The sequence below is a fragment of the Mirounga leonina genome, unplaced genomic scaffold (assembly GCF_011800145.1).
Source record: "Mirounga leonina isolate KUSES-001 unplaced genomic scaffold, KU_Mleo_1.0 Mir_129, whole genome shotgun sequence".
Lineage (NCBI taxonomy): Eukaryota > Metazoa > Chordata > Mammalia > Carnivora > Phocidae > Mirounga > Mirounga leonina.
In genome coordinates, this window is record NW_023270323.1 from 769,720 (window position 1) to 793,164 (window position 23,445).

Genomic DNA, 23,445 nt, shown 5'->3' on the forward strand with positions numbered 1-23,445 from the left:
ACCACCTTTAGGCATGCACAGATGGCTAAAGGCTAGAGAAAGCAAGATCACTAAGCACTGCTACTCTAAGCACAAGGTAAGAGGAGTCCATTACTAAGAGAGCTTGAAGACTACTGCACTGAAACAAAGTTAGCAACAGCAAAGTATGAACCCAGCTCAACTTCTGACTAGATTGGCTGGACCTCCATCCTATACTAACTGCCTGAAATAAAAGGAAGTGTGCTTATTCCCAGGGATTAAATACTGTTAATTTCAATCTCTACTGTTTTTCTATACACAATGTCCAGCACTCAATAAAAAATTAACAGATATATTAAAAAAGAGAGGAAAAAAATAACCCACTATCAAAAGATAAACCAATCAGCAGAATGAGACTCATAGGTGATCTACGTGTTAGAAATATCAGACAGGACTTTAAAAATAACTATGATTAATATATTAAAGGATCTAATGGAAAAGGTAAATAATATTTATGAACAGATTTGGAATTTTGCTGAGAAATGGAAACTTTAGAGTTAAATGGAGATGCTAAAATGAAAAATACAATATTAAAGGTGAAGAATTATTTCAAGAGGCTGAATAGTAGACTCAATAAAACCAAAGAAAGACTCAGTAACTGTAGATCAAGAGAAATTATAAAAACTAAAACACAAGGAGACAAAACGAGTGAGGGGAAAACCCAGAGCACCTAAGAACTGAAAGAAAATAGCAAGCAATCTAATGTAAGTGTAATTGGAATCCCAGAAGCGATAGAGAACAGGGTAGGAGAAATATTTAAAGAGTTAATGGCTAAGAATTTTCTAAAAATAATGAAAGACATCCTGCCACAAATCTATGAGGCTTTCAGAACCCCAAACAAAGCAAACAATAAAAATACACACCAAGCAGCCAAGTTGCTGAAAAATCAAAGAAAAAGAAAATCTCTTGAAGGCAGCTTGGGGGGGGGGGGAATTATTTTTTTGGAAGAGCAAAAATAAGAAAAACAGTAGACATCTAAACTATTCAAACTAGGAGACAATGGAAAGATATCTACAAAATACTGATATGGTACTTTAAAATGTTTTGTTTTGTTTTGTTTTTAAACCATCAACCCAGAATTTTTTATCCAGTGAAAATATCTTTCAATAGTTAGGGTGAAGTAAAGAATTTTTTAAACAAATAAAAGCTGAGAGAATTCATTGACAGCAAATCTGTTATGCAAAAAAAAATGTTCACAACAGCTTTTCAGGCAAAAGGTGTACAATACTAAATAAAATTTGTATCTACTCAAAAATGAACACTGAAAATGACAAAAATGACAGTAAATATTAAAAAGTTTTCCTCCTATATTTAAAGATAATTAATTGTCTAAAGTAAAAAGAACAATATATTGTGGGGTTTCTAACCTATATAAAAATAAAATGTATGACAATAATAGCACAAGGTATGAGAAGAATTAGAAGTATACAATTGTAAAGTTATTAAACTATATGTGATGGGACATAATATTTGAAGGTAAACTGTGATAAGTTAAAGATGTATACTGCAAACCACAGGGCAACCACTAAAAAAATTAAAAAGAGGTACAGCTAATAAGTCAATAATGGGAATACATGGGAAAAATAAAGATTACCCAATTTTTCCAAAAGAAATCAGAAAAAGATGGAAGAAGGAATAAAGAGTTCAAAAAAATCAGAAGACAACTAACAAGATTTCAAGCCAAGCCAAACTCACAAAAGTCACTTTAAATACATATGGTCTAAATCTCCCACTTAAAAGGTATAGATAGTCACAGGTTGGATAAAAAAGCAAGACCCGACTATGCTATCTACAAATAACCCACCTTGAATGTAAGTGTATTCAGATTAAAAATGAAAGAATGGTAAAAGATGTATTATGCAAACACTAATCAAAGGAAATTTGTGTCTATATGGTCAGACATAGTAGACACAAAACAAGCAGTATTACCAGGGATAAAGTAGGACATTATACAATGTTAAGACATAACAATCCTAAATAGACCTTCAATATTTACAAAATAAAAACTGATAGAACTAGAAAGATTAGCACATTCAATTATAGATTAGGTGCTTATTTAATGTTAACTTAGCCTTTGTGTCAAGGAACAGTGGATGTAAACAGAGATTTAAGAAGGCCTTGCTTTCATTGAGTTTCTATTTCCATAAGGAAGAGTAGTAAACAGAATAAAAGCTTCAATAGTCTTTACAGGGTTCTATGGAAGCACAGAGAAGATATATGTCTTCTGGAGGAAGAGATGAAGGAAAAAGGAGAAAGGTGGTTTACATAAAACTTCACAGATTTAAACATTCATGTCCATGATAAACATTAAGTATAGTCACCTATAAATTATGAATACATAATGAGATTTATACAGTAAAATTAAAGTGCTTTCTCTAGCTCACCTGTAATCTAAGCTAACTCTTATTTAATAGAGTAACAATTCTTAAAATACTGACTAATCACATATATTACATAATCATTTTGAGGTATCTCAAAACCTGTGACCAAATTAGCATTAATTCTCCTGTCTTTTATCAAACTTTTTGGGGGTTACCTATGATTTTTCATAAACTTGAGCTAGGTTTTGAGAATACAAAAATAACTGATTCATTGTCATGGAGAAAAAAGTATGAAGAAAAATATTTAAGCAGTAAACACAATTATGTTTTTAGAATATAATGGAAGCACAAATAAAGAAATTAATTTTACATGAAAGGGTTAGAAAAAGGTTCATGGTCATGTTTTCCAGAATGTCTTTCAAGACATCTATTATGTGTGTAAAAAGAAAAAAAAAGTGTACTCTTGTGTTTAGATCCTGATTCCCTTCCTTATTAACTCTACCGAGGAAAATTTATGTAAAATAAACTACATAGATTTAAAATGTATAACTGATGAGTTTTGACAGTTCTGTGTATCCTAGAAACCACCAATACAATCAGTATATCAAATATTTCATCACAATCAAAAGATTCTGCCAATCTCTTTGCAAGCCATCTCTCCCTCCACCTCTGGCCCCAGACAACCAATGTTTTCTGTCACTATAGATTATTTTGCAGTGTGTATATATATATATATACACATAATAGATATAAATACATATATTATATATATATAGATTAATGCAGTATGTATTCTTTCAGGTCTAGCACTCTTAGCTCAGCTTAATGATTTGGAGATTCACCCACAGTACCAGGTATGTAAGTGGTTTACTCTTAACTGCTAAAGAGTATTCCACTGTATGGATAGATCACTATTTTTTTTTAAAGATTTTATTCTATATCACTATTTTTTTACTACATTTACCTATATTGATAGGCATTTGGGTTGTTTCTAGTTTGCGACTACTGTGAATATAGCGGCACTGAATGATGCAATGAATGCTGAGTTGGGTAAATACCCAGGAATGGAACAGCTGAATCATATGGTAGGTACTGGTTTATGAGTTTATCACTACTGAACACTATTATTTAAAAGAAGAATGTGATGTGCCACTGAAAAGTTTTATTTAAGAAATTTTCAAATACTGTAAAAACTGAAAATCTTAAAAGACAATTAAGTATTCGTGAGCATATAAGAGGCACTTTAAGTGCTCATCAAACTGAAGTGAAACTTTAGCTGCTTCATAACTAGTTAAGCATAGGGCTTCTTCTCCAAAATCAATTTGGCCACTACAGAGAAGCATCAGTGCCATTCTACAAAACTGCTTTTAATGTATAACTTTTCTAATTAATTTTACAATAAATAAACATCCAAATCACAAAATGAGAAATCAGGGTTAAAAGAAATAAGGCTGATAAGAAAAAACTCTAGAAATGATAGAAATTATGTCATAACAATTCAGAATCTGAAGAAGAAAAATACAATCAGATCTTCATGCAAGAATGATAGCATTGCTCCCGCTCTCAAAAATCATTAAATATTTTCAACTGGAGGCTTGGTTGTCAATCAATTTTAACATCAAATTACTTTTTAAAAAATGGCCTATGATTTTCATTCAGTTATGGCTTCCTGCAATATATACCGATCTGGAAAAAAATGTCTTGGCATATCTCCATTTCTTTCTTTTCTTTATTATAAAGCACTATATAATACTGACATGATCTAATAAAGGTTAGGTGATACAAATGACATATATTATATACTTATTAACTGACCTATATTATATTATGTGGAATAAAGAGGAAAAACACAATCATCACCTGGTATTCACTCAAATGACAAGCTGTCCAACTGAAAGAACCCGTTTCTGTTCTTTCATCTTCTTATCACTGCTTATTTTCAGGTTTTTCAGGTCACTAAGGAACTTTTTTTGCTGCTTATTTGACATACTACCAAGGTTTTACTGCTTATAACCTCAATTTATTTCGTTTAAAGCACAGTATCAGAAAAAATTTTATGCTAGTGAGCTACTAAATGGAAAAGATCACTTTACAATGCCAATAAATCAAATTTAAAAGGGTGTATCAATCAGTAAAAGTTGGACAAAACTGAATTTAAAATATTTGTTAAAAATATGTAAGATGTGTATAAATTCCTTTCTATCATTCTTCATCCCAGGAATGGAAGAATTTATTCAAGACATTAAAGGCAGTATAATTTTAATTTTTATCATCTATATACCTGTATACAAAAGAAATAGTACAAAGCAACAGATATTTATCTGAAAATTTGAAGGGTATACCTATGTTTGTCTAATTGGTTTATTGAGAATAAAACTCTCAGGTTGTTATCTGGCTTTCCTTAGTTTTACTAAGAATCCTGATCAAATCACAATGTCTTTTATTTCCCAGTGAATAAACAGGGAAGTCAGTATTTCAGACTCCTCTACATTTATATAAAAGGACAAAAATAAAGGATCAAATATAATAAAGCATGTTTATGCACACATAATATTTTTTATATAATGTTTTCAAATTTGGAAAAACTAAAGAGCTTTTCCTTCATTATTTGGTTCTGCTCCATCTTCTTTCAATTAGGTAGTTTACTTTTGTGATTTATAAGAGATTAAACAAAATATTGGTTTAGGATTAGCTTTTCACAAAATTCTCAGAACATATTCCTAAATCTGCAGTTCTAAGAGCTGAACCATTAATATTAAAGCATAAATGAACCATAAACATGGATTTTAGTTCAGCATTATCCTGAAAAGTCACTTGAATTCTCAGGCCTCAGTTTCCTTATCTGTAAATTTGGAAGGGGTGGATTAGAAGAGTTAATTCTAAAAGTCTCCTCTATTTAAAAAAATTATTATCTAAAAAATTATGAATTCTAGGTGTCTTTATTCCCTAAGCTTTCTAATTTCTCATGGTTCCTTGAATCTATACCACCTACTGAAGTATAATCTGAACATTTTGCTAAATGCAGGAAATCATTTAAACTTTTTAGGTGTTTATCCCCAAAATGTATACAAATATAAAGATCTAGAAATAGCCCACCTGTCATTTCCTCTTGCATATCTCTATTAAGAACTCAGACTTATTACTGCCCCCAGAAAAGCAAAACAGGCAGCAATAACAACAAAAGTCAGAAAAACAGAACAAAAAATCTCTGTTCTTTCCTGTATCAGTAAACTGCCCTAACCTCTGTCCAGCTACTCAAGCCCCAAATCTAGAAATTACTTTGATTTCTCTTACTCTCACTCCTGTAAATACTTCTCGAATTCTGCTGCCCTCCATCATCATCGCTACCATAACCCTAATCCAAGTCGCTATTATCTCTTGCCTGGACTACTACAAAAGTCTTATAATTGGTCTCCATGCTTCCATCTTAATTCCCAACTTCCATTCTTCTCAACCCACTTTCCATGCAGCTCCAAGAGTGATGTTTTAAAATCTGAATCAGATCCCCTTTCATAAATTCCTATTACCTTAGAATGACCCACAAGGTTCTCTGTGATATATGTCTTATTTCTTCCACGTTTTTGTAGAATACTCTTTCTGTACACAACATCTTTATCTTGATCTCTTTTCTATTCTTTAAACATACCAAGTTCTTTCCTCACTCAAGGCTTTGCAATTGCTCTACTTCTAAAGGAATATTCTTCCGCTTCTCTTTAAATAGTTCATTCTCATTTTTCAGACCTCAGCTCAAATAACATCCTCAGAGACAACTTTCTTCACCTTCTGATATTCTCTATTAAATCATCTTTATTCCCTTGATATCAATGACCACAATCTGTAAATATCTTCTTTTTGTAGTATTTATTATTTATTTCCTTCTGTGCAAGCCCCACAAGGATAGGGACTTCTTGCTCTTATTTTCTCCTATAATCCCCATCACTGGCACAGTGTCCTGAATTCAGTGGGCTCAATCAATATTTGTTGATTAAAGTACCTGGTGCATTTACATACATGAAAAAATACAAAGACACAGAGAATTTCCAGAGATTTACTCATCATCACCACTGGAATAAAAACACTCAAATCATATGACCCATGGTGTAGGTACTGAGACTTTGTACAGGAAGAAACATAAATACATATCTTCAATGACATAAAGGCATATTTCTAATTCTAATATTTATTGCTTAGTAGAAATAAATTTTTTCCTATGTCATATAGAAGGCTGATTAAAAGAACGGTTCTACAGGTGAAATCTTTGTTAGTTTATTCAAATATGTTTTAAACATTCAAATGAAAAATGTGAATCCATCAGTATCTTTTCTTAAATTTAAAAAGCTACTTAAAAAGGAACCAGGTGCAGGTAAAATGCATGGAAGATCACATATAAAAGTAAAAGCTATAAATATTACATCAGTGAAATTACAAAAATGAGTCATGAAGAAAAAACCACCATGATTGTTAAATACTCATACATCAAAAAAGAAGCATAAAGCTTGCAATTTTGTGGCATAGTATTATATTCAAGGTTTAAAAGTCTTGTCTTTATGCAGGAAAATTTCAAATATATTTATATATTTACATGCATAATGCAGGATCAGGAAGAAAGCACTAGTTCCACAGATGCAGTTTAAAATTAGGTCACAACATGGCATTTGATGGACACAGCTTCGGTGTGCCTGATAATACTTGTATTAATTTCTACAGCTCAACAGATTTCTCACATTAGTCAAAACTGCTTGATAATTCTTTTTCAAAAGGTCTTTATATAATAGAGCATCCATAAATCACCATACATTTGTTCAAGAAATTGCTGAAATTAGTCCCTTTATTTTTGTATTTCTATATTATCATTTTACTAGTGAAAGGCTGAGTATCTGTAGATTATAAGCAAATTATAAAATAATTTATCAATAACATGCCCCATGGCTCCGATTCTGAACTCAATTACTTCCATAATATGACTTCTGAACAGCCTTCAAGTTAAAATGTAAATAATTTATTGTTCCACTTTATAAGTCCAAACTGCTCAAGATCAAAATTAAATTTTATTCCAATTATTTTACATTTAAAAGAGGCTTTTGTATCAAACTATCTCATACTTAAAAGTAATTATGCTAGATTATGGAAATGTATGTGTATATGTGCACATGTGTATTTACAGTTATGATTTAAAATTTAACTTGAACTGATAACAGCATAATTTCTCAAAAGGTAAAAACACTTATTCCACCCAGCAAGAAGAACGTGAATTATTCACCTTCAAATAGTATTTATCTTTTACATTCTCTCACAGCCAAAGGAAATATCCACAACATGTAGCAGGAACAACTGATTAAAAACGGAAAGTTCTCAGTACTTTAGCTCAGTTACAAAGAACAAAAATAGAAAAATCAGACCACAATTAAGAAGAGCAGAGGATAATATGCGTTAATAGGGTTTCTATAAGCTGACTGAAAATTTTATGTTTAATGTAGCTAAACTTTAATTTCATCTTTAACAGATGAAATTAGGGTAGTAAAGGTTAAGGGGGGAAAAGATTTAAGCAAAAACAAACAAAAATCTTATTTTTGAAGAACTTTATAGACTTTCCCCACCCTATCTCTAAGGCTTGTTATTCAGGAAAGGAAAATTCCAAAGGCCATTCAGATTTTGATTCAGAGACTAGGAGGAAACCTGGTATCCAAGGGACAAAAAAATTAATTTGGCAACCATAGGACTTCTTATTGAACTCAAGAAAAATCATGTAATATTTTTGCCATGTGCATACTTCCTCACATGCTGTCTCCACCTTCATATCTATAAAACTGGTAACTACTTGAAAACAATTATCCCATCTTTTTTTTTTAAAGATTTTATTTATTCATTTGAGACACACAGATAGAGAGAGAGAGAGAGAGCATGAGCAGGGAGAGAGGCAGGAGAGGGAGAAGCAGGCTCCCCGCTGAGCCAGGAGCCCAATGTGGGGCTCGATCCCAGGACCCTGGGATCATGACCTGAGCCGAAAGCAGATGCTTAACCATCTGAGCCACCCAGACACCCCTATTCCATCTCTTTTTAACAAGCCAGTCGCATTTTTATAACATAGTAGTTAGAAACTAATGAAGTACTGGAAAAAGAAGCAGCTATGTACTGTGTTCTTTGCCCTACAATTTTTATTAAGGTAAAAATTTATAGCATCTTAGATTTTTAAATACCATTTTAATAAACAAGAGAGATTTGAAGGTGACAATCAAGTATAAAAATGGAAAGATTGTAATTCCTCAAAGTGTGAACTATCTAAAGGGTTACTTAAGTAACCATTTCTTAAACCTAGTGCACTACTTTGCAAGAACCAAACAAACTGATAATAAGCAATCTAATCTTACTTCGTATTTGAATTTCATTCTCTCTGCTCCAGTCAGTATTTACTACATCCCACCTGGCCTACTATAATGGCTTCCTCTTCTCTGCCTCACTTCTCTTCCCACTCTGATACAAAATACATGCTTCTATGAAGCTGGAATACCAATTTCAAGTTTTTTCCATGTTTCTTTCCTGTCCACACATCAAAGTACAAAATAACTTCTTAGCCTACAAACATTTTAAGTGCACAACACAAATTAACAAACAGACGCAGAAATCAAGATCTCTAACCACAGTAAACCTCCACTTATCCTCCGGTTATTTAAACAATTTGATCTTCATGACTATTGATAACATGCCCCATAGCCCCAATTCTGAACTTTCCCCCCCATACCACATTTCCTACTATTACCTTGCTGCTGACTTTTATTAATAGATGGGTTTGACTTCCACTTTATTGAGAAGATGGGAGGCCATGCTAGAAAACACTCTTCTGATTGTCCTCTTTACTATCTTTTTTTATACCTTCACCTATCTTCTGACAGTTTAAGGCAGAAATGTCCTTTTCTGTTCTAATACCAACCCTGTTTACTTGCTTTCACGACTTCATTCCTTTTTTCATCTATGATCTTTCTCTATCAATTCTTCCCTTAAAGAAATTTACCCTGTGCTTGTCCACAGGGTCCTGGCCTAACAAATATGTTCCTGTCTCCACTACTCTACATCACTCTCACAGTACTGCCCTCCCCTCAAACTACTCATCTCTTCTTTTCTCATTAAACTTCTAGAAAGTTAATACTCTCTCTTCATTTCCTCATTCCTTACCAGAGCCCTTGCAATTTGACTTCTCTCTCCACAAAACTCAACTTAAAGATGTTTTTTAAAACATGAATGTCTCTTTATCCAATCATCAAAATTGAGTATTTTTTTTTCTTGGCAGTACTTGACACTGTTTACCACCCAACTCTTTGGAATCCATGACAATAAACGTACTTCCCTCGAATCTTTCAGTACTTCTTCACAAGCTCCTTCATTTCGTCTACACCCTAAATGTGTCTGTTTTCCTTTTAAACGTTTCTTCTATTCTCATGAGTCAACGATCACTCGTAAGTGCATGAATCCTAAAGCTCTGTCACCTGAATGTGACAAGAGCACTTCAAGTTCAACACACCTCCAAACACATTTCTATGGTTAGTGTTAATCCTGATTCAAATTCTGGACTCATAGACTCCTTCTTTCTTCTTATCTGATATCTTCTTGGGTTCCATACACACCCTCTTCCTTCCTGTTCTATCATTTGTTCCTCAAGCTTAAAAAGAAAAACTAGCCTTCTTACTGGTTATTCTTCATCTAGTCCACTGCCCAATGTTTTTTAAGCAGGAATGTGCATCAGAATAATTTAGGGAGCTTTTTCAAAATATACATATGATACATTGGATTCTAGCCTCGGATAATGATTTACTGGTTCTAGCATATGGCTAAGAAAATGTATTTTGAAAAGGTTCCCTAAGTGTTTCAGATGCACACTTCTTGTTAAGAATGACTGCCTATCTTATAATGTACACCTCTTTCAAATTAACTTTGTCTATGGTATCAATTTGAGCATTTCATTCTTTTGCTGAAATACCTTCAATGGCTCCCCGTTATATAAACCCTTCCCCAATCTGGGCTGCAGACACATCTCTCCATTATGTTATCTACCTTTTAAAATGCTTTTCTGCGCTCCTGAAAAACCTTTTCCATCTCTCCACAGGTCCAAATCCTATACAGATTAAATGCTTTCTTCTTCATGGATACCACTGGAAGAGCTCAAACACAAGTGAGCTCCCTCCTAGACCTATATTATATAATCTTTTACAACATTTGTTAAATAGTGCCTTGTTTTTTTAACATTGACATACACACTTCATTGCCTTCATACACTACAACCTCTTTAAATATCAGAGACACACTTGAACAATTAAACAGAAGTGATTATCAGCAAAAGCATTTTCCCCCTCACATCATTTGCATTAGTTTTCTAGAACAAGGGTAAATTATAAACTACTTAAAGGCTGATACTGACTTATCAGAAATCTCACCTGAAGTAGAGGCTTGTGGACCAACACAGAAATTCTCATGAGACTAACCTATCACTATAAGTTGCATAGAAGGCAGAAGCTAGTAAAGTTATTACTTGTTCATTACCTGTTCTGATCAAAGTCCTGGGAGTATAAATTCCCTCTCCCTAAATCTTATTTTGGGACTGTCAATTTTTTGTTGATTTTTTTTCCCTGAAAGTCAAATTGGAAGGGAGAAAAATATTAGAGGTAATTGTATCTTCCATTTTAATTATACAAACCCAGTTAAAAAAATTATTGTTGTAGGTCATACTTTAAAATTTTGTATGTGTGTGTTCATGTATATAAGTGTGTATTTATATATATGTGATATATATATATTTCCCCCACCCCAGAAGTGGGGATGAAAGAAGCAAGGTCACTTCCCATAAAAGAGAGAGCATGTATGCCTCCTGGATAAGTGGAGTTTTCTAAACTTTTAATTTTGAAATAGAGACTCAAGGAAATTGCAAAAAGCAGTACATAAAGGTGCATGTACCCTACATCCAGCTCACTCTAATGGTCACATTTACACAACTCTAATACAATATCCCAACTAGGAAACTGACACTGATACAACCTACAGCTCTTGTTCAGATTTCATCAGTTTTCATCTGCACTTGTGTATATGTATGGGAATGTACACAGTTCCAAGCAATTTTATCACATGTATAGATTCATGTAACCACTATCAACATGTGGTATTTTCAAATATTTGCTTTCATGCAAATCAGATTTTTATCAAATTGATAACAGGATTAGAAATAAAAGACAGCATATTTTTTTATCTCAGAAAATAGAACTTGGATATATTATTATACACAACACAGAAACTGAGCAGATACAATGAATACAAAGTAGAACTGCATTTTGGTTTAAAATAAATTAGAAAATCGGGGTGCCTGGGTGGCTTAGTCGTTAAGCGTCTACCTTCGGCTCAGGTCATGATCCCAGGGTCCTGGGATCCAGCCCCGCGTCGGGCTCCCTGCTCAGCGGGAAGCCTGCTTCTCCCTCTCCTACTCCCCGCTGCTTGTGTTCCTGCTCTCGCTATCTCTGTCAAATAAATAAATAAATCTTTTAAAAAAATTAAAAAATAAAATAAATTAGAAAATATATTCAAGTCAAAACTTCTTCAGATTTTTAAGTTGTATGATTGAAGTTTACTAAAAAACAACACATTTGGGCTATATTGCCCAATTAAAACAAAGTTACTCAGTATTATTTCTTGGATGCTGTTGAAGATTTGGTACAAGAAACAATCATATGGAGAAAACTGGAGCAATTTTTTTACAGCCATTATTGAAGATGCTGCCTCTAATGCCAGCCAATATCCTTTGCATATTTTAAGAGGGATGTGTACATAATCATCTAGGGAACTAATGATATACTGATGATAAATCTCTTTTAGTATTTATCTCAACAGTTTTTGTTTGATTGAAGAACTAGACTATTTTTCCTTAGCATAAAATAAAAATCACTTAGCATAACAAGTTTGTTTTTTTTTTCCATCCTGGCTGCCAAGAAGTTCAAATTGAATTAGTGCTCATTATAGTAAATATATTATCCTTGATTCTTAGATTTATCTTTGCCTGTCTTTATAAGGCTTCTGGCCTTTATACCTTTATTTTAAATATCTTGTGTATATTAGTGTATATATTATACTATGTCACAGCACACTTTTAGAAACAATGTATGGACGGAATGTGACCCTCCAAAATTCATATGTTAATACCCTAACCCCTCATGTGAAGGTAGTAGGAAGTAATTAGGTCATAGAGGTAGAAGCGTCATAATGGGATCTGTGCCTTTATAAGAGACAGGAGAACTTGCTTCCTCTCTTTCTTTTCTTCTCTCTCTGTCAGGTGAGGATACAATGAGAAAGAAGCTATGAGCAAAGCAGGAAGAATGTCCTCACCAGATATTCAATCTACTGGCTGGATTTCTCAGCTTCCAGAACTATGAGAAACAAATGTTGGTTGTTTAAGCCACCCAGTGTATGATATTTTGTTAGAGCAGCCCAAGCGAAAACAAACAATCTCATATAAATGCTACATATTTTCTTTGTATACTAGTTCATAATTTATATTATACATCTACAGATATACCTGATTTAATCCACACAAGTCACTTTACCAATGAGGAAACTGAAATTCATAAAGATTAAATGACAACTTAGTGAATGGAAGAACTGGAAATCTCATCAATCTGCAATATTTGCCTTCCGGGAGGGGCATAGTAAAATCTCATTTATTTATAATTACATTAATTTTAAAGTACACTATATTTCTTTTATAAGCAATGCACTATTTGCTTAATTTCTAAAAATGGCCCCAATTACTACTACTATCATTTTTTTTATTCTGACCAAAAACCACATACTTATTGTGTACTTGGTCAACAAGTTGTGTTCCTTTGTGTGTATTAGATAGAGGTGTCTTTAATGGCATGCAATTTTTTTTTTAGAGCTTATAACAGTGTTACAAAACATCTATTTCTAACTATATATTCTGGATATCTTTTTTTTTTAAGATTTTGTCAGAGAGAGAGAGAGAGAGAGAGCGCGTGCACACGCATGCACATTCACAAGCGGGGGGCAGCAGGTAGAGGAAGAAGCTGGCTCCCCACTTGGCAAGGAGCCTGATGTGGGGCTCGATCCCAGGACCCTGGGATCATGACCTGAGCCGAAGGCAGACGCTTAACCGACTGAGCCACCCAGGCATCCCTAAGATATCTTTGTAACATTTTCATGTGATAATAGCTGTAATTACTATCTCTAAAAATAGCTGTTGCATATAGTTTTTTATTCTTATATACATGATATACTTTGATAATACACCCATTCATATACAACAGATTAACTGTTAAAAGTTGAAGAATCTGATTTTTATACTTACTGGCTGATAATTCTATTTTACTCTAAAACTGAATACTGTAGAGGTGCCTGGGTGGCTAGGTCAGTTAAGTGTCTGCCTTTGGCTCAGGTCATTATCTCAGGGTCCTGGGATCGAGCCCCACATCAGGGTCCCTGCTCAGCAGAGAGCCTGCTTCTCCCTCTCCCTCTGCTGCTCCCCCTGCTTGTGCTCTCTTTGTCAAATAAATAAATAAAATCTTTAAAAAAAATAATAAAACAATACTGTAAAAGGAGTGGGGTAAATATATGAACCTGCAAAACCCTTTAATAACATAATTAAATACTTAACCTAATTTATACCATTGAAATAAACATGTATTTTATTTTATTTTTTTTTAAAGATTTTATTTATTTATTTGACAGAGAGAGGCACAGCGAGAGAGGGAACACAAGCAGGGGGAGTGGGAGAGGGAGAAGCAGGCTTCCCGCCGAGCAGGGAGCCCAATGCGGGGCTCGATCCCAGGACCCTGGGATCATGACCTGAGCCAAAGGCAGACGCTTAACGACTGAGCCACCCAGGTGCCCAATAAACATGTATTTTAAATGCCAGGCATAAATAGTTCCCTGTTAAATATAACTGCTGCAAATACACATTGCTTACTTAGGCAATTTCAAAGCATGCCTGTATTATATTAATACACACTTATCTAACCAACTTATATTACAAAATATTATAGAATTATTGCTAAGTATATTTTAGTATTTGCAACCAGAACAATGAATTCTTTATTTTTTACATAAAAATAGTGTAGCATAGTTATAATCACTAATATATATACATAGATCCATGCATATATTTGGTATCCTTTCCAATTACAATTGAAGTCAATGAAATAAATAATATTTATTTCACTTCATAAATACCGGCTTTGGCAAGCCCGATTATCACCTCATTTTGGAATATTTGTTTATTCATCAGTGAGCACGAATCCAATTTTCTTTATAGCATGTAAGATGGCATATTATATAAGCTCCCTAAGTGTGTATCTTTCCAATAACAGTATTAATTACATAATAAGCATTAATTTTATTTTTTGTAAACAGGCATTATTTGCTTAATTTTAATATGTATTAATTTGAATTGTGTATTAATCTTTTTCTGGAAGGCACAAATATTTAATTTTGTCTAATCATTTTCTTCTAGGCCCTACTAAATAACTTTGAACAAGTATATCTAATATCTATTATTTCCTGACCTCAAGCAGTAACATCTGCAAACAGAAAACTCAGTCTCCAATCACCAATTTATCTTTACAAATTATAAATACAGCATGGGAATTTAACGTGAAGCTCTTTAGTACTATAAGACCATTTAACTACATCAGCAATTTAAAATATGCACAGCTATATAAACAAAACTAATCACTGAAAGAAGGGAATACTACAGAGATGGCCAAATAAGGAGGAAAAAAGAACTCTTTCTTTTTAATATCACCTCTGAGAGAAATGTATAATGAAACAGGCTGAAGGTATGCAATTCTGAAATTTAATACTACTTCTCTTTATTTAAAATTATATTCCCCAAGGTATCCCCAACAAAGCTTTGCTGATTCCTTCTAAATTGAAATACAATTTTTCTGTGATCTTTGATTTAAAGGATGTCAAACTTCTTATAAAAAGAGTTACTTGGCAAAGTTCAAGGCAAAAGAGCTATTTTAAAATGTTGCTTATTATCAGAAGTCTGTTTGGATACTTCGAAAGAGAAATCCATAAGTGAAGTACCTTTGCTGGCTCTTTGGGAGAACAGAAAAAAGACCAGACATTTTAAATGAAAAATGTTCTTACCCAGTGATTCTTTCATCTCTATATGCAAGAGAGAGACTGGGATTCAAACAGTTCATCAGCAACAAAGCCTCACTCCGACCCATTTAGCAGTTATATCAGCCTGCTACCTGATGTTATATAAGAGTTTCCTTCCATTCGGAAGAGTTCCTAAAATGGGTACTGTCAAAGCTGGTAAAACTGAAATCTGACCTACTTTTTTCAAAAGATTTCCATGGATTTTATGGCAAGTGTAATTCCTTTTACAATTGGAGCTCTCCTCCTTTCAAATAAACTGTGTTAACTGAAATACGCTAGCAACTGCTTTACTTTTTAAGGGTTAAAATATAAATCCATAAAATACATATATATTACTCAAATTTCTATTTCTAATAGTGAATGCCTTCTGGTGCTTTTTGCATACATTGGCTTTCGTATCTATTGTAAGCCCAGTATCATTCTGAATAAACCTATGTTAAAAAATTCTCCATTTGGAGTACATCATAAAATATAAGTAAACTAATTAGTTTGACAGGAAAGTTTGATAAAACACAAATGTGAATTTTAAAACATATGTTACTTATAAGAAAAAGATTCCTTGTATTTATAAAGGTGTCATGTGGAGTTTTCAATCTTCCTTTTAAGAACAAAGCATTACATTCTTGAGAGGGAATAAGGTTAATTAATTAAAATAGAAGCTATTAATACTTTTTTAAAAAGAGAAATCTAATTTCTGGGTTCTTTCAAACTCCCAATTGTCACAAAATATAATGAGAAATGCATTTCAAGTAAATTCACAAATCAGCCACACAGCATTATCATTTACAGATATAAAATATCATTCTTATAATTCAAATAAAAGTGCTATACTTTCCCTACAATTATTCTGAAAAAATCACTGAGAAGTTCACAGAGATTTAATTTCAAATGAAAGGAAAAGAAAGCATACAGGCTTATGGAAATTATATGCACAAGATAGCATGGCACAACGAACACATTTTTCACATGACTTACAATAATAAATCATTCCTTTTTAAGACTACTAACTTCATTTTCCTTCAACAAGGTTTACAAGTATAAAAAATGGCCTGTATTTGCTATGCTTAATTTTCTACTTAACTATAAATTACACTGAATTAAGTGAAAATGAAGTGGTTATAAATATTTATAAATAAATGAAACAAAAAAATTAACTTCATAGCCTAAAGCACATCCACAGACTTTATACTGTATACCTCATAAGAACAGAGCAGATACGATAAACACTATAATAATGGACTTTAGTTTCATCAAAATGATAATCTTATTAACTACACATTTATTACCCTAACTTCAAGGCTCCTTAGAGTACACAGGAAATAAATTACTCTGTGCCCATAAAAATCACAGCAATGAGACAAGAGATCAGTATGAGTGTTTCTTGTACTGTGCCAAAACTAAGGGAAAGTCCAGGAAAAAAGTACTCAAAACAGTTATTTCCTATGGTTAAAAAATGCATAATTTAAGAATAATTAAACAGAACAAGGATTAAAGAATACTTATGATAGACTTAAGCTCTAGTAATATACACAGAGGATAAGAATAAACATAGTAATGATCAATGCTCTCCAAATACATGCCATCAATCTTTGACTATAACTCTGTAGAGGCTTTTTTAGTATATATTGTTAAAATTAGTCATATAAAATATATCTTAAATGGTTCACTCTGGAAAGCTAATATTATAATAAGCCATGATGTTTAAAAAAATCCTATATAATAATGCAAAGTTATAAACATAAAGTACCAGAAGTTTATAAGTAAAGCTAATATCCTAGGATAAAAGGCACAGGAATGAAGGAACAGTAGATAAATTTATAACCAGTATTGGGGACTAGGAGCTATAAGCTAAAATTCATATTAAGACATCCACATCCTCAGATATAATATATAATGTTCCAGAAAAAGGAAAGAAGAATAAATGAGGCTGGCCTTACCATTAATGCTACAAATTATAACTGAAAAGTTGTAGTTTCAGTCTTTTTTCTACTTCTTTCTTTTACCATAAGTATGTTCATGACCTTATTTTCTATCTGGTTTACATGCACAAATAACTTTTTGAAGCACTGCCTATTATAAAAGGGCTATGTCTTTCGTGCATGACATCAATGGGGAAAATAAACAGTAAGAGTTATCCTAAATAAATAGAACTAAATTCCTAGGAGATTTTAAAGGTAAGTGTTAAAGTATGTGTTTTTGGCTCAGAAAATATAAGTCTAAGGAAAATCCAGGATAAGGCTAATTAAACTGAATATACTCAAGCTTTTTCTGTATTCTATTTACATAAATGTGGAGAGGAGAAGTAGAAAATTTTGTAATATACCCATACCCAAGTTCTTGCTTTCTCTCTATCTGGCAGAGCAGTGTATTATAGAAGGTCGTGAGGATGACAGTGTGACATTATGACAAATAGGAATGGAGTCAATGCAAATGCAGTGGGCCAATGTAACTTTTGAGAAGATGATGGTTTTTATGAATGGATATACTGAATTGCAAGTAATTAAAAATTTATTTGGACAGGCTTAGATACTTTAAAAAACTGTGTTCATAAGCATTCTCATTCAGAGACAGAACTTCAATAAAATCTAACTGAAAAGATAATATGTATTTTTTCTAAAACTAAAAGCCCCAATTTCTTAGAAATTGACTTACTTTCCTCCAAAAGTATTATTTGTGATAGCAGAGGAAAAGAATTCATTTCCTTAACTTCCTAGTTAAGAATGCTATGACCCAAATTTCTACTGGTTCTGCTGAGTAAGCAGAACTAAGTCATATTGGCTCATGTTAGTGTCTTAGTCTAAAAAAGACAGTGCTAACACTAAAAGTGAAATTGGTCTAAAAACCGTAATTCTTAAAAAAAAGTTTTTAAGTGTATCATTGATATTTCAACACTTACGGCTATCGTAACATATGTTTCCTAGAGCCCTGCCCGTTTGAAGTAGCACTTCCTGGTCTTTGCTAGTTAGCAGCTGCACCAGTGGTGAAATCAATCCAGCATCCACACATGGAATACGCATAAATTCTGAAAATAAGAGACATAGGTAATTAAAAATCTAAAAATTCACAATTTACATAATCATGTCCTTTAATAAAATACCTACCTACTATTAAAAGGTTTAAGATGGCTTACCATTTGAAGAATACATTCTGTTCAAAAGTACCATTATAACTCTACTAAATACTTAGTGAAATAAGTACACAAAATAAGTGGGGTCATATTTTTCTTTGTTGACAATCTCTGTCATAAACCCAAAAGATTTTTTTTTTTTTTAAAGATTTTATTTATTTATTTGAGAGAGAGAGAGAATGAGAGACAGAGAGCACGAGAGGGAGGAGGGTCAGAGGGAGAAGCAGACTCCCCGCCGAGCAGGGAGCCCAATGCGGGACTCGATCCCGGGACTCCAGGATCATGACCTGAGCCGAAGGCAGTCGCTCAACCAACTGAGCCACCCAGGCGCCCCAACCCAAAAGATTTTTAATTAACTTTCATTATACCTAATTGATCACTATCTTCTCATAGTAATGAATGTGCTTGGGAAGCAATATATGATGACGGAAACACTGGCAATGTTCTTTCCATGAACGTGATAATTAAAGTACTACAGTTATAAACTAAGCCATCAAATTGTGCAAATTTTCACATGTTCTCGCTCTCTTTTTTCACTGTATGTTCTCTAAAAAGACGAAATATTTTTTAAAGGTTCAAGTGTATCATTACAAATAATAGGTCCTGGGGCGCCTGGGTGGCTCAGTTGTTAAGCGTCTGCCTTCGGCTCAGGTCATGATCCCTGGGTCCTGGGATCGAGCCCCGCATCGGGCTCCCAGCTCCGCAGGAAGCCTGCTTCTCCCTCTCCCATTCAGAGTGATAGTCACAGTGTTCCCTCTCTTGCTGTGTCTCTCTCTGTCACATAAATAAAAAAAAAAAATCTTTAAAAAAAACCAAAAAACAAATTATAGGTCCTTTTCAGTGGCTAAGACCTAGTAAAATAATCTATTCCTTAATTCCTACTCTTTATTTTTATGGATCACTCACATCTGCTGTTATACCCACACATTCATAGGTCTCAAGTACCAAATGTTAAGTTTTCTTATACTTCCAACTCATTTTTCATTAGTTCTATAGTAAATCTTTCTCAAATTTATTGTCCCCCAATGATATCATAGTCATGATGACTAGACATAAAAACTTTTTTACAGTGTCTCATGATGGACTACTACAAAATTAAAGGGTAATAATGATATCCAATTAATGCAAGTTCTCCAAATAATATGAGAACTATCATTTTGGACATCATGACTTACTATAGGATGTACTAGTCAAGGAACTTAGTCAACACAGACCTAATTCCTCAACCTATAACCCATCCTACTAAATAAAAAAATCATTGTCTATTCACTATTACTTTCAAGGCAGTCAACTCCTTAGTTTGTTCCACCAGTACCATCATAAGAAATCTTCCCTCTCTTTTTTCCCTCATTTTCAAATTCCTAGAGCACATCATATAGGGCCGTTATGTGAGCTGTTACCACTGAAACAACTTCTTTTCCCCATGACATAGCTATGAATCACAGAGGTATTCCTCTATACCTAAACAAAGGATTGCATTCCTATTACATCTCTTACTTACTTACCATTGTATTATTGAAAACTCTCTGTAATTTAAACTTCCAAGATTTAAGAAGTACTTCTTACTTCTAAAGTTAATCTTCAAGTCTACTGTTGATGTTTGTTTGTTTGTTTGTTTTAACTCCCTATTGGGAGTTTTCCCTATTGGGAAAACGATTTATGCTATACATACTTTCAAGAATTCAATGACCATCTTCTATAGGGGATGACACATCAATCTACTTGTCTACCTCTTAAGTTAATGATCACTTTAGGATCTTTATATATTTCAAATCTTAAAATAACATGTCACCAACTCAAATTAATCAATTTAAAGATAGATATTCATTATCTTTCCTACCTTTCCCTATGCCTAGTTTCCAACAGTGACGTAACTACTAAAATAAGAAATTTAGGAATAGTCTGATTTGCACTCTTATTTCATAAATGGAACCTGTTATTATATTTTATTGTTTTGCTTGTTTGGTTTGTTGTTGCTATTCTTCAGGTGATGGCAACACTGATGAGCTACTATTTTTCTTTGCTTTGATGCTCTAATGGTCTATATGATACCAACATATCTTTCAAAATTCTGATGGTACAATCAATAGTTCCAGTTATTCTTGAAATGATAGAGAATAAATAATACAGAAAAACTGCAGAATCAAATAAAACTGTTCTGAACTGTTTTTTTTTTATACAAAAGCATACAAACACCATATTATAGGTCAATTGTGCCTCAATTTTTTTAAAAAAGCACATAAAAATAAAATAAAACTAATATATTCCTCAGTTTTCAATGTAAAGGCAATACTGCCAGTCCCTGGAAAAAGTAAACTCCCTTCTAAAACCTTCTGCTTTTCAGTCAGTTTGCTTTTTAACTGAGGAGTGCAGCCCTCTTTAGTTTTTCTTTTTTTTTTAAAGATTTTATTTATTTATTTGACAGAGAAAGACACAGCAAGAGAGGGAACACAAGCAGGGGGAGTGGGAGAGGGAGAAGCAGGCTTCTTGTAGGCTCGATCCCAGGACCCTGGGATCATGACCTGAGCCGAAGGCAGACACTTAACGACTGAGCCACCCAGGCGCCCTTTAGCTAGTTTTAAAGACATGAAGTTACCTACTTTACATGGATAGATATAAAAACATACCAGGAACTTATAAGGAATATGTTTAAAATATATTTCATTATATATTATTTATTTATATATATTATATATATAATGTTATAGAAGCTACAGAATGAGTGGCTGTGACAGTCATCCTTGTTCAAAGGGATTGCCACTACCCACATCCCTAGTTCCTACTACATAAGCCTGTTACCTGATCATAGCTGGTTAGACTCTGACTCGAGTCCAGACTATATACAGGGTGGCCAATAGCCTATCAGATGTTCTAGTTCAAAAAATCTGCTAAACAGGACAACAGCAATGAACTTAAAAAAAAAAAAAAAAAAAAAAAGTCAGATCCTCTCTTGGTAATTTGAACTCCGGAGAACCGAAAAGTTCCTGGGGAATGAGGGAAGGACTGTCAGGCTAAGGCTCAAAGTAAGATACATACAGAATGATAGTGAGTGAAGAAACCAAAGTCAGTGGAAGCCATTATGCAACAGAAGGCAGAAACCACTAAGTACTTGTATGCTTCTATGTGTGTCTATACAAGATAAAATTCATTTTGTTTTTTGCATAATGTGTGGACTTCAATATAGAAATTCAATATAGAGGTTCAAGGAATAGGCATTGCTCTATCTCAATATCAACCCAAATTCATTAACATAAAGTTGATTTCTACTGAAGAGTATTTTTTTTCCTTTGTAGTGAAACACTCAATAAATGTTTGATAGAATATTTCTATTTCTTTCTGAATCCAGTATTCCTTTCTTTTTTGCTTTTACTTTCCCAAACCTACTAGAATTATATACTCATTCAGCATCATCATGAAGTACAGCACTGTGATGAAAATCAAAAATAGTTTTTTTATAAAATCTACTTTTTATAATCTGCTTATCAAATATTAAAAGCCTTACATATACATACTTTCCCCATTTTCAGCTGCCTGAAGCACCCAAATCTATTTTATTAAAACTTTTTTAACTCTATAAGCCAAATAAAAACATTGAGTGTTAGAGTCTACCTTAATGTTAGACTAAATAGTAATGTATATTCAGAGTTTGAATTTTCTCTAATAAGCTTCCTATTATTATTAACTCTTAACTTTTTATGGTTTTTTTTGGAAGAACAAGGACAACTATGAGGCATGAATACATAAGAACCAGTGACTTTTATACATAGGTTGCTGAATTGACATTTTTCATTTATACTGTATTGCCTTTTGTTAAAAAATAAAAGTCAATACTGGTAACTGTAACTAATTCTTACAAAATGACTGAGGTTAAACTTCCAACACTGCAATATCAAGGTATACTTAAAGCTAGCTACCTGACAACCTGGTGAATTTCTCTGGTTGGGGGGATAGTATCAATTTTATTCAACAACTTTTCTAGAGCATACATATATTTAATACTAAAATAAACATATCTTTGTTATGGAGTAGAGGACAAAATTAAAGCAAATAAATTTACAAGACAAAGCAGGAGACTTCCCTGTTTCTAGTGGTGGCCTCTCTAGCTCATCCTGGGTGTACACTTAAACTCTTTTGTTCAGAGCATTCTAGGGGAAAAGTTTCATAAACACTTACAATCTGATAAAGCACAGACTGGGGGGAAAAGGCATAATATTGATCCAAATTACTGATTCTGTATTACTTTAGACTGCAATTTGGTTCTCAAGCTTTATAGGCATGAGAATCACCTGGAAGACTTGTTAAAACAGACGGCAGGCAGGTCCCAGTCCTAGAGTTCCTGATTCAGTAGGTCTAAGTGGGAGGATCCAAGAATTTGTATCCTAATCAGTTTTTAGTGAATCTGATGCTGATGGTCCAAGGCAGGCAACTATTGTTTTGGAGGACTAGATGAAGAGATACAAAGTAGTTCACCTTTTGTTTGCTTTTTACACATTTTAACTTCATTTATCAGCCTAATCTTTCAGGTCATATGCTGCTAACCCTGCATTCAGACCACTAGTACACTTTCCACTTCTATCATAAAATCTCATTTCCTGAAGAGAAGTAAAGCAGAAGACACAAAGCGAAGCATAAATTCCAACTATTATCACCTAAGTGTTTGAATCGCAGCTGTACCACCTACTAGCTGTAAAGACAGCCAAGATATTTAACCTGTTTTCTCATGTGCATAAAATAAAACTATAATTATTATATTATATATTACAAAATATAAAATATTATATAATAATTATTATAAAATAATCCTATAATTTATGCTCATAGCTA

The 23,445-nt window shown here is 33.1% G+C and overlaps 1 protein-coding gene across 8 annotated transcripts in view; it reads right to left on the bottom strand.

The window, feature by feature from the left end:
* Positions 1-23,445, bottom strand: part of RAP1GDS1 (Rap1 GTPase-GDP dissociation stimulator 1) — a 156,642-nt gene that overhangs the window by 65,738 nt on the left and 67,459 nt on the right. For 7 of the 8 annotated variants that reach the window (XM_035004472.1, XM_035004470.1, XM_035004469.1 and 4 more), the window contains one exon: positions 18,391-18,516. In XM_035004472.1, coding sequence (XP_034860363.1) covers positions 18,391-18,516 — 126 coding nt within the window. Of the gene's footprint in view, positions 1-18,390; positions 18,517-22,907; positions 23,384-23,445 lie in introns of those variants that run through there. The other variant, XM_035004476.1, reaches the window with a different exon arrangement.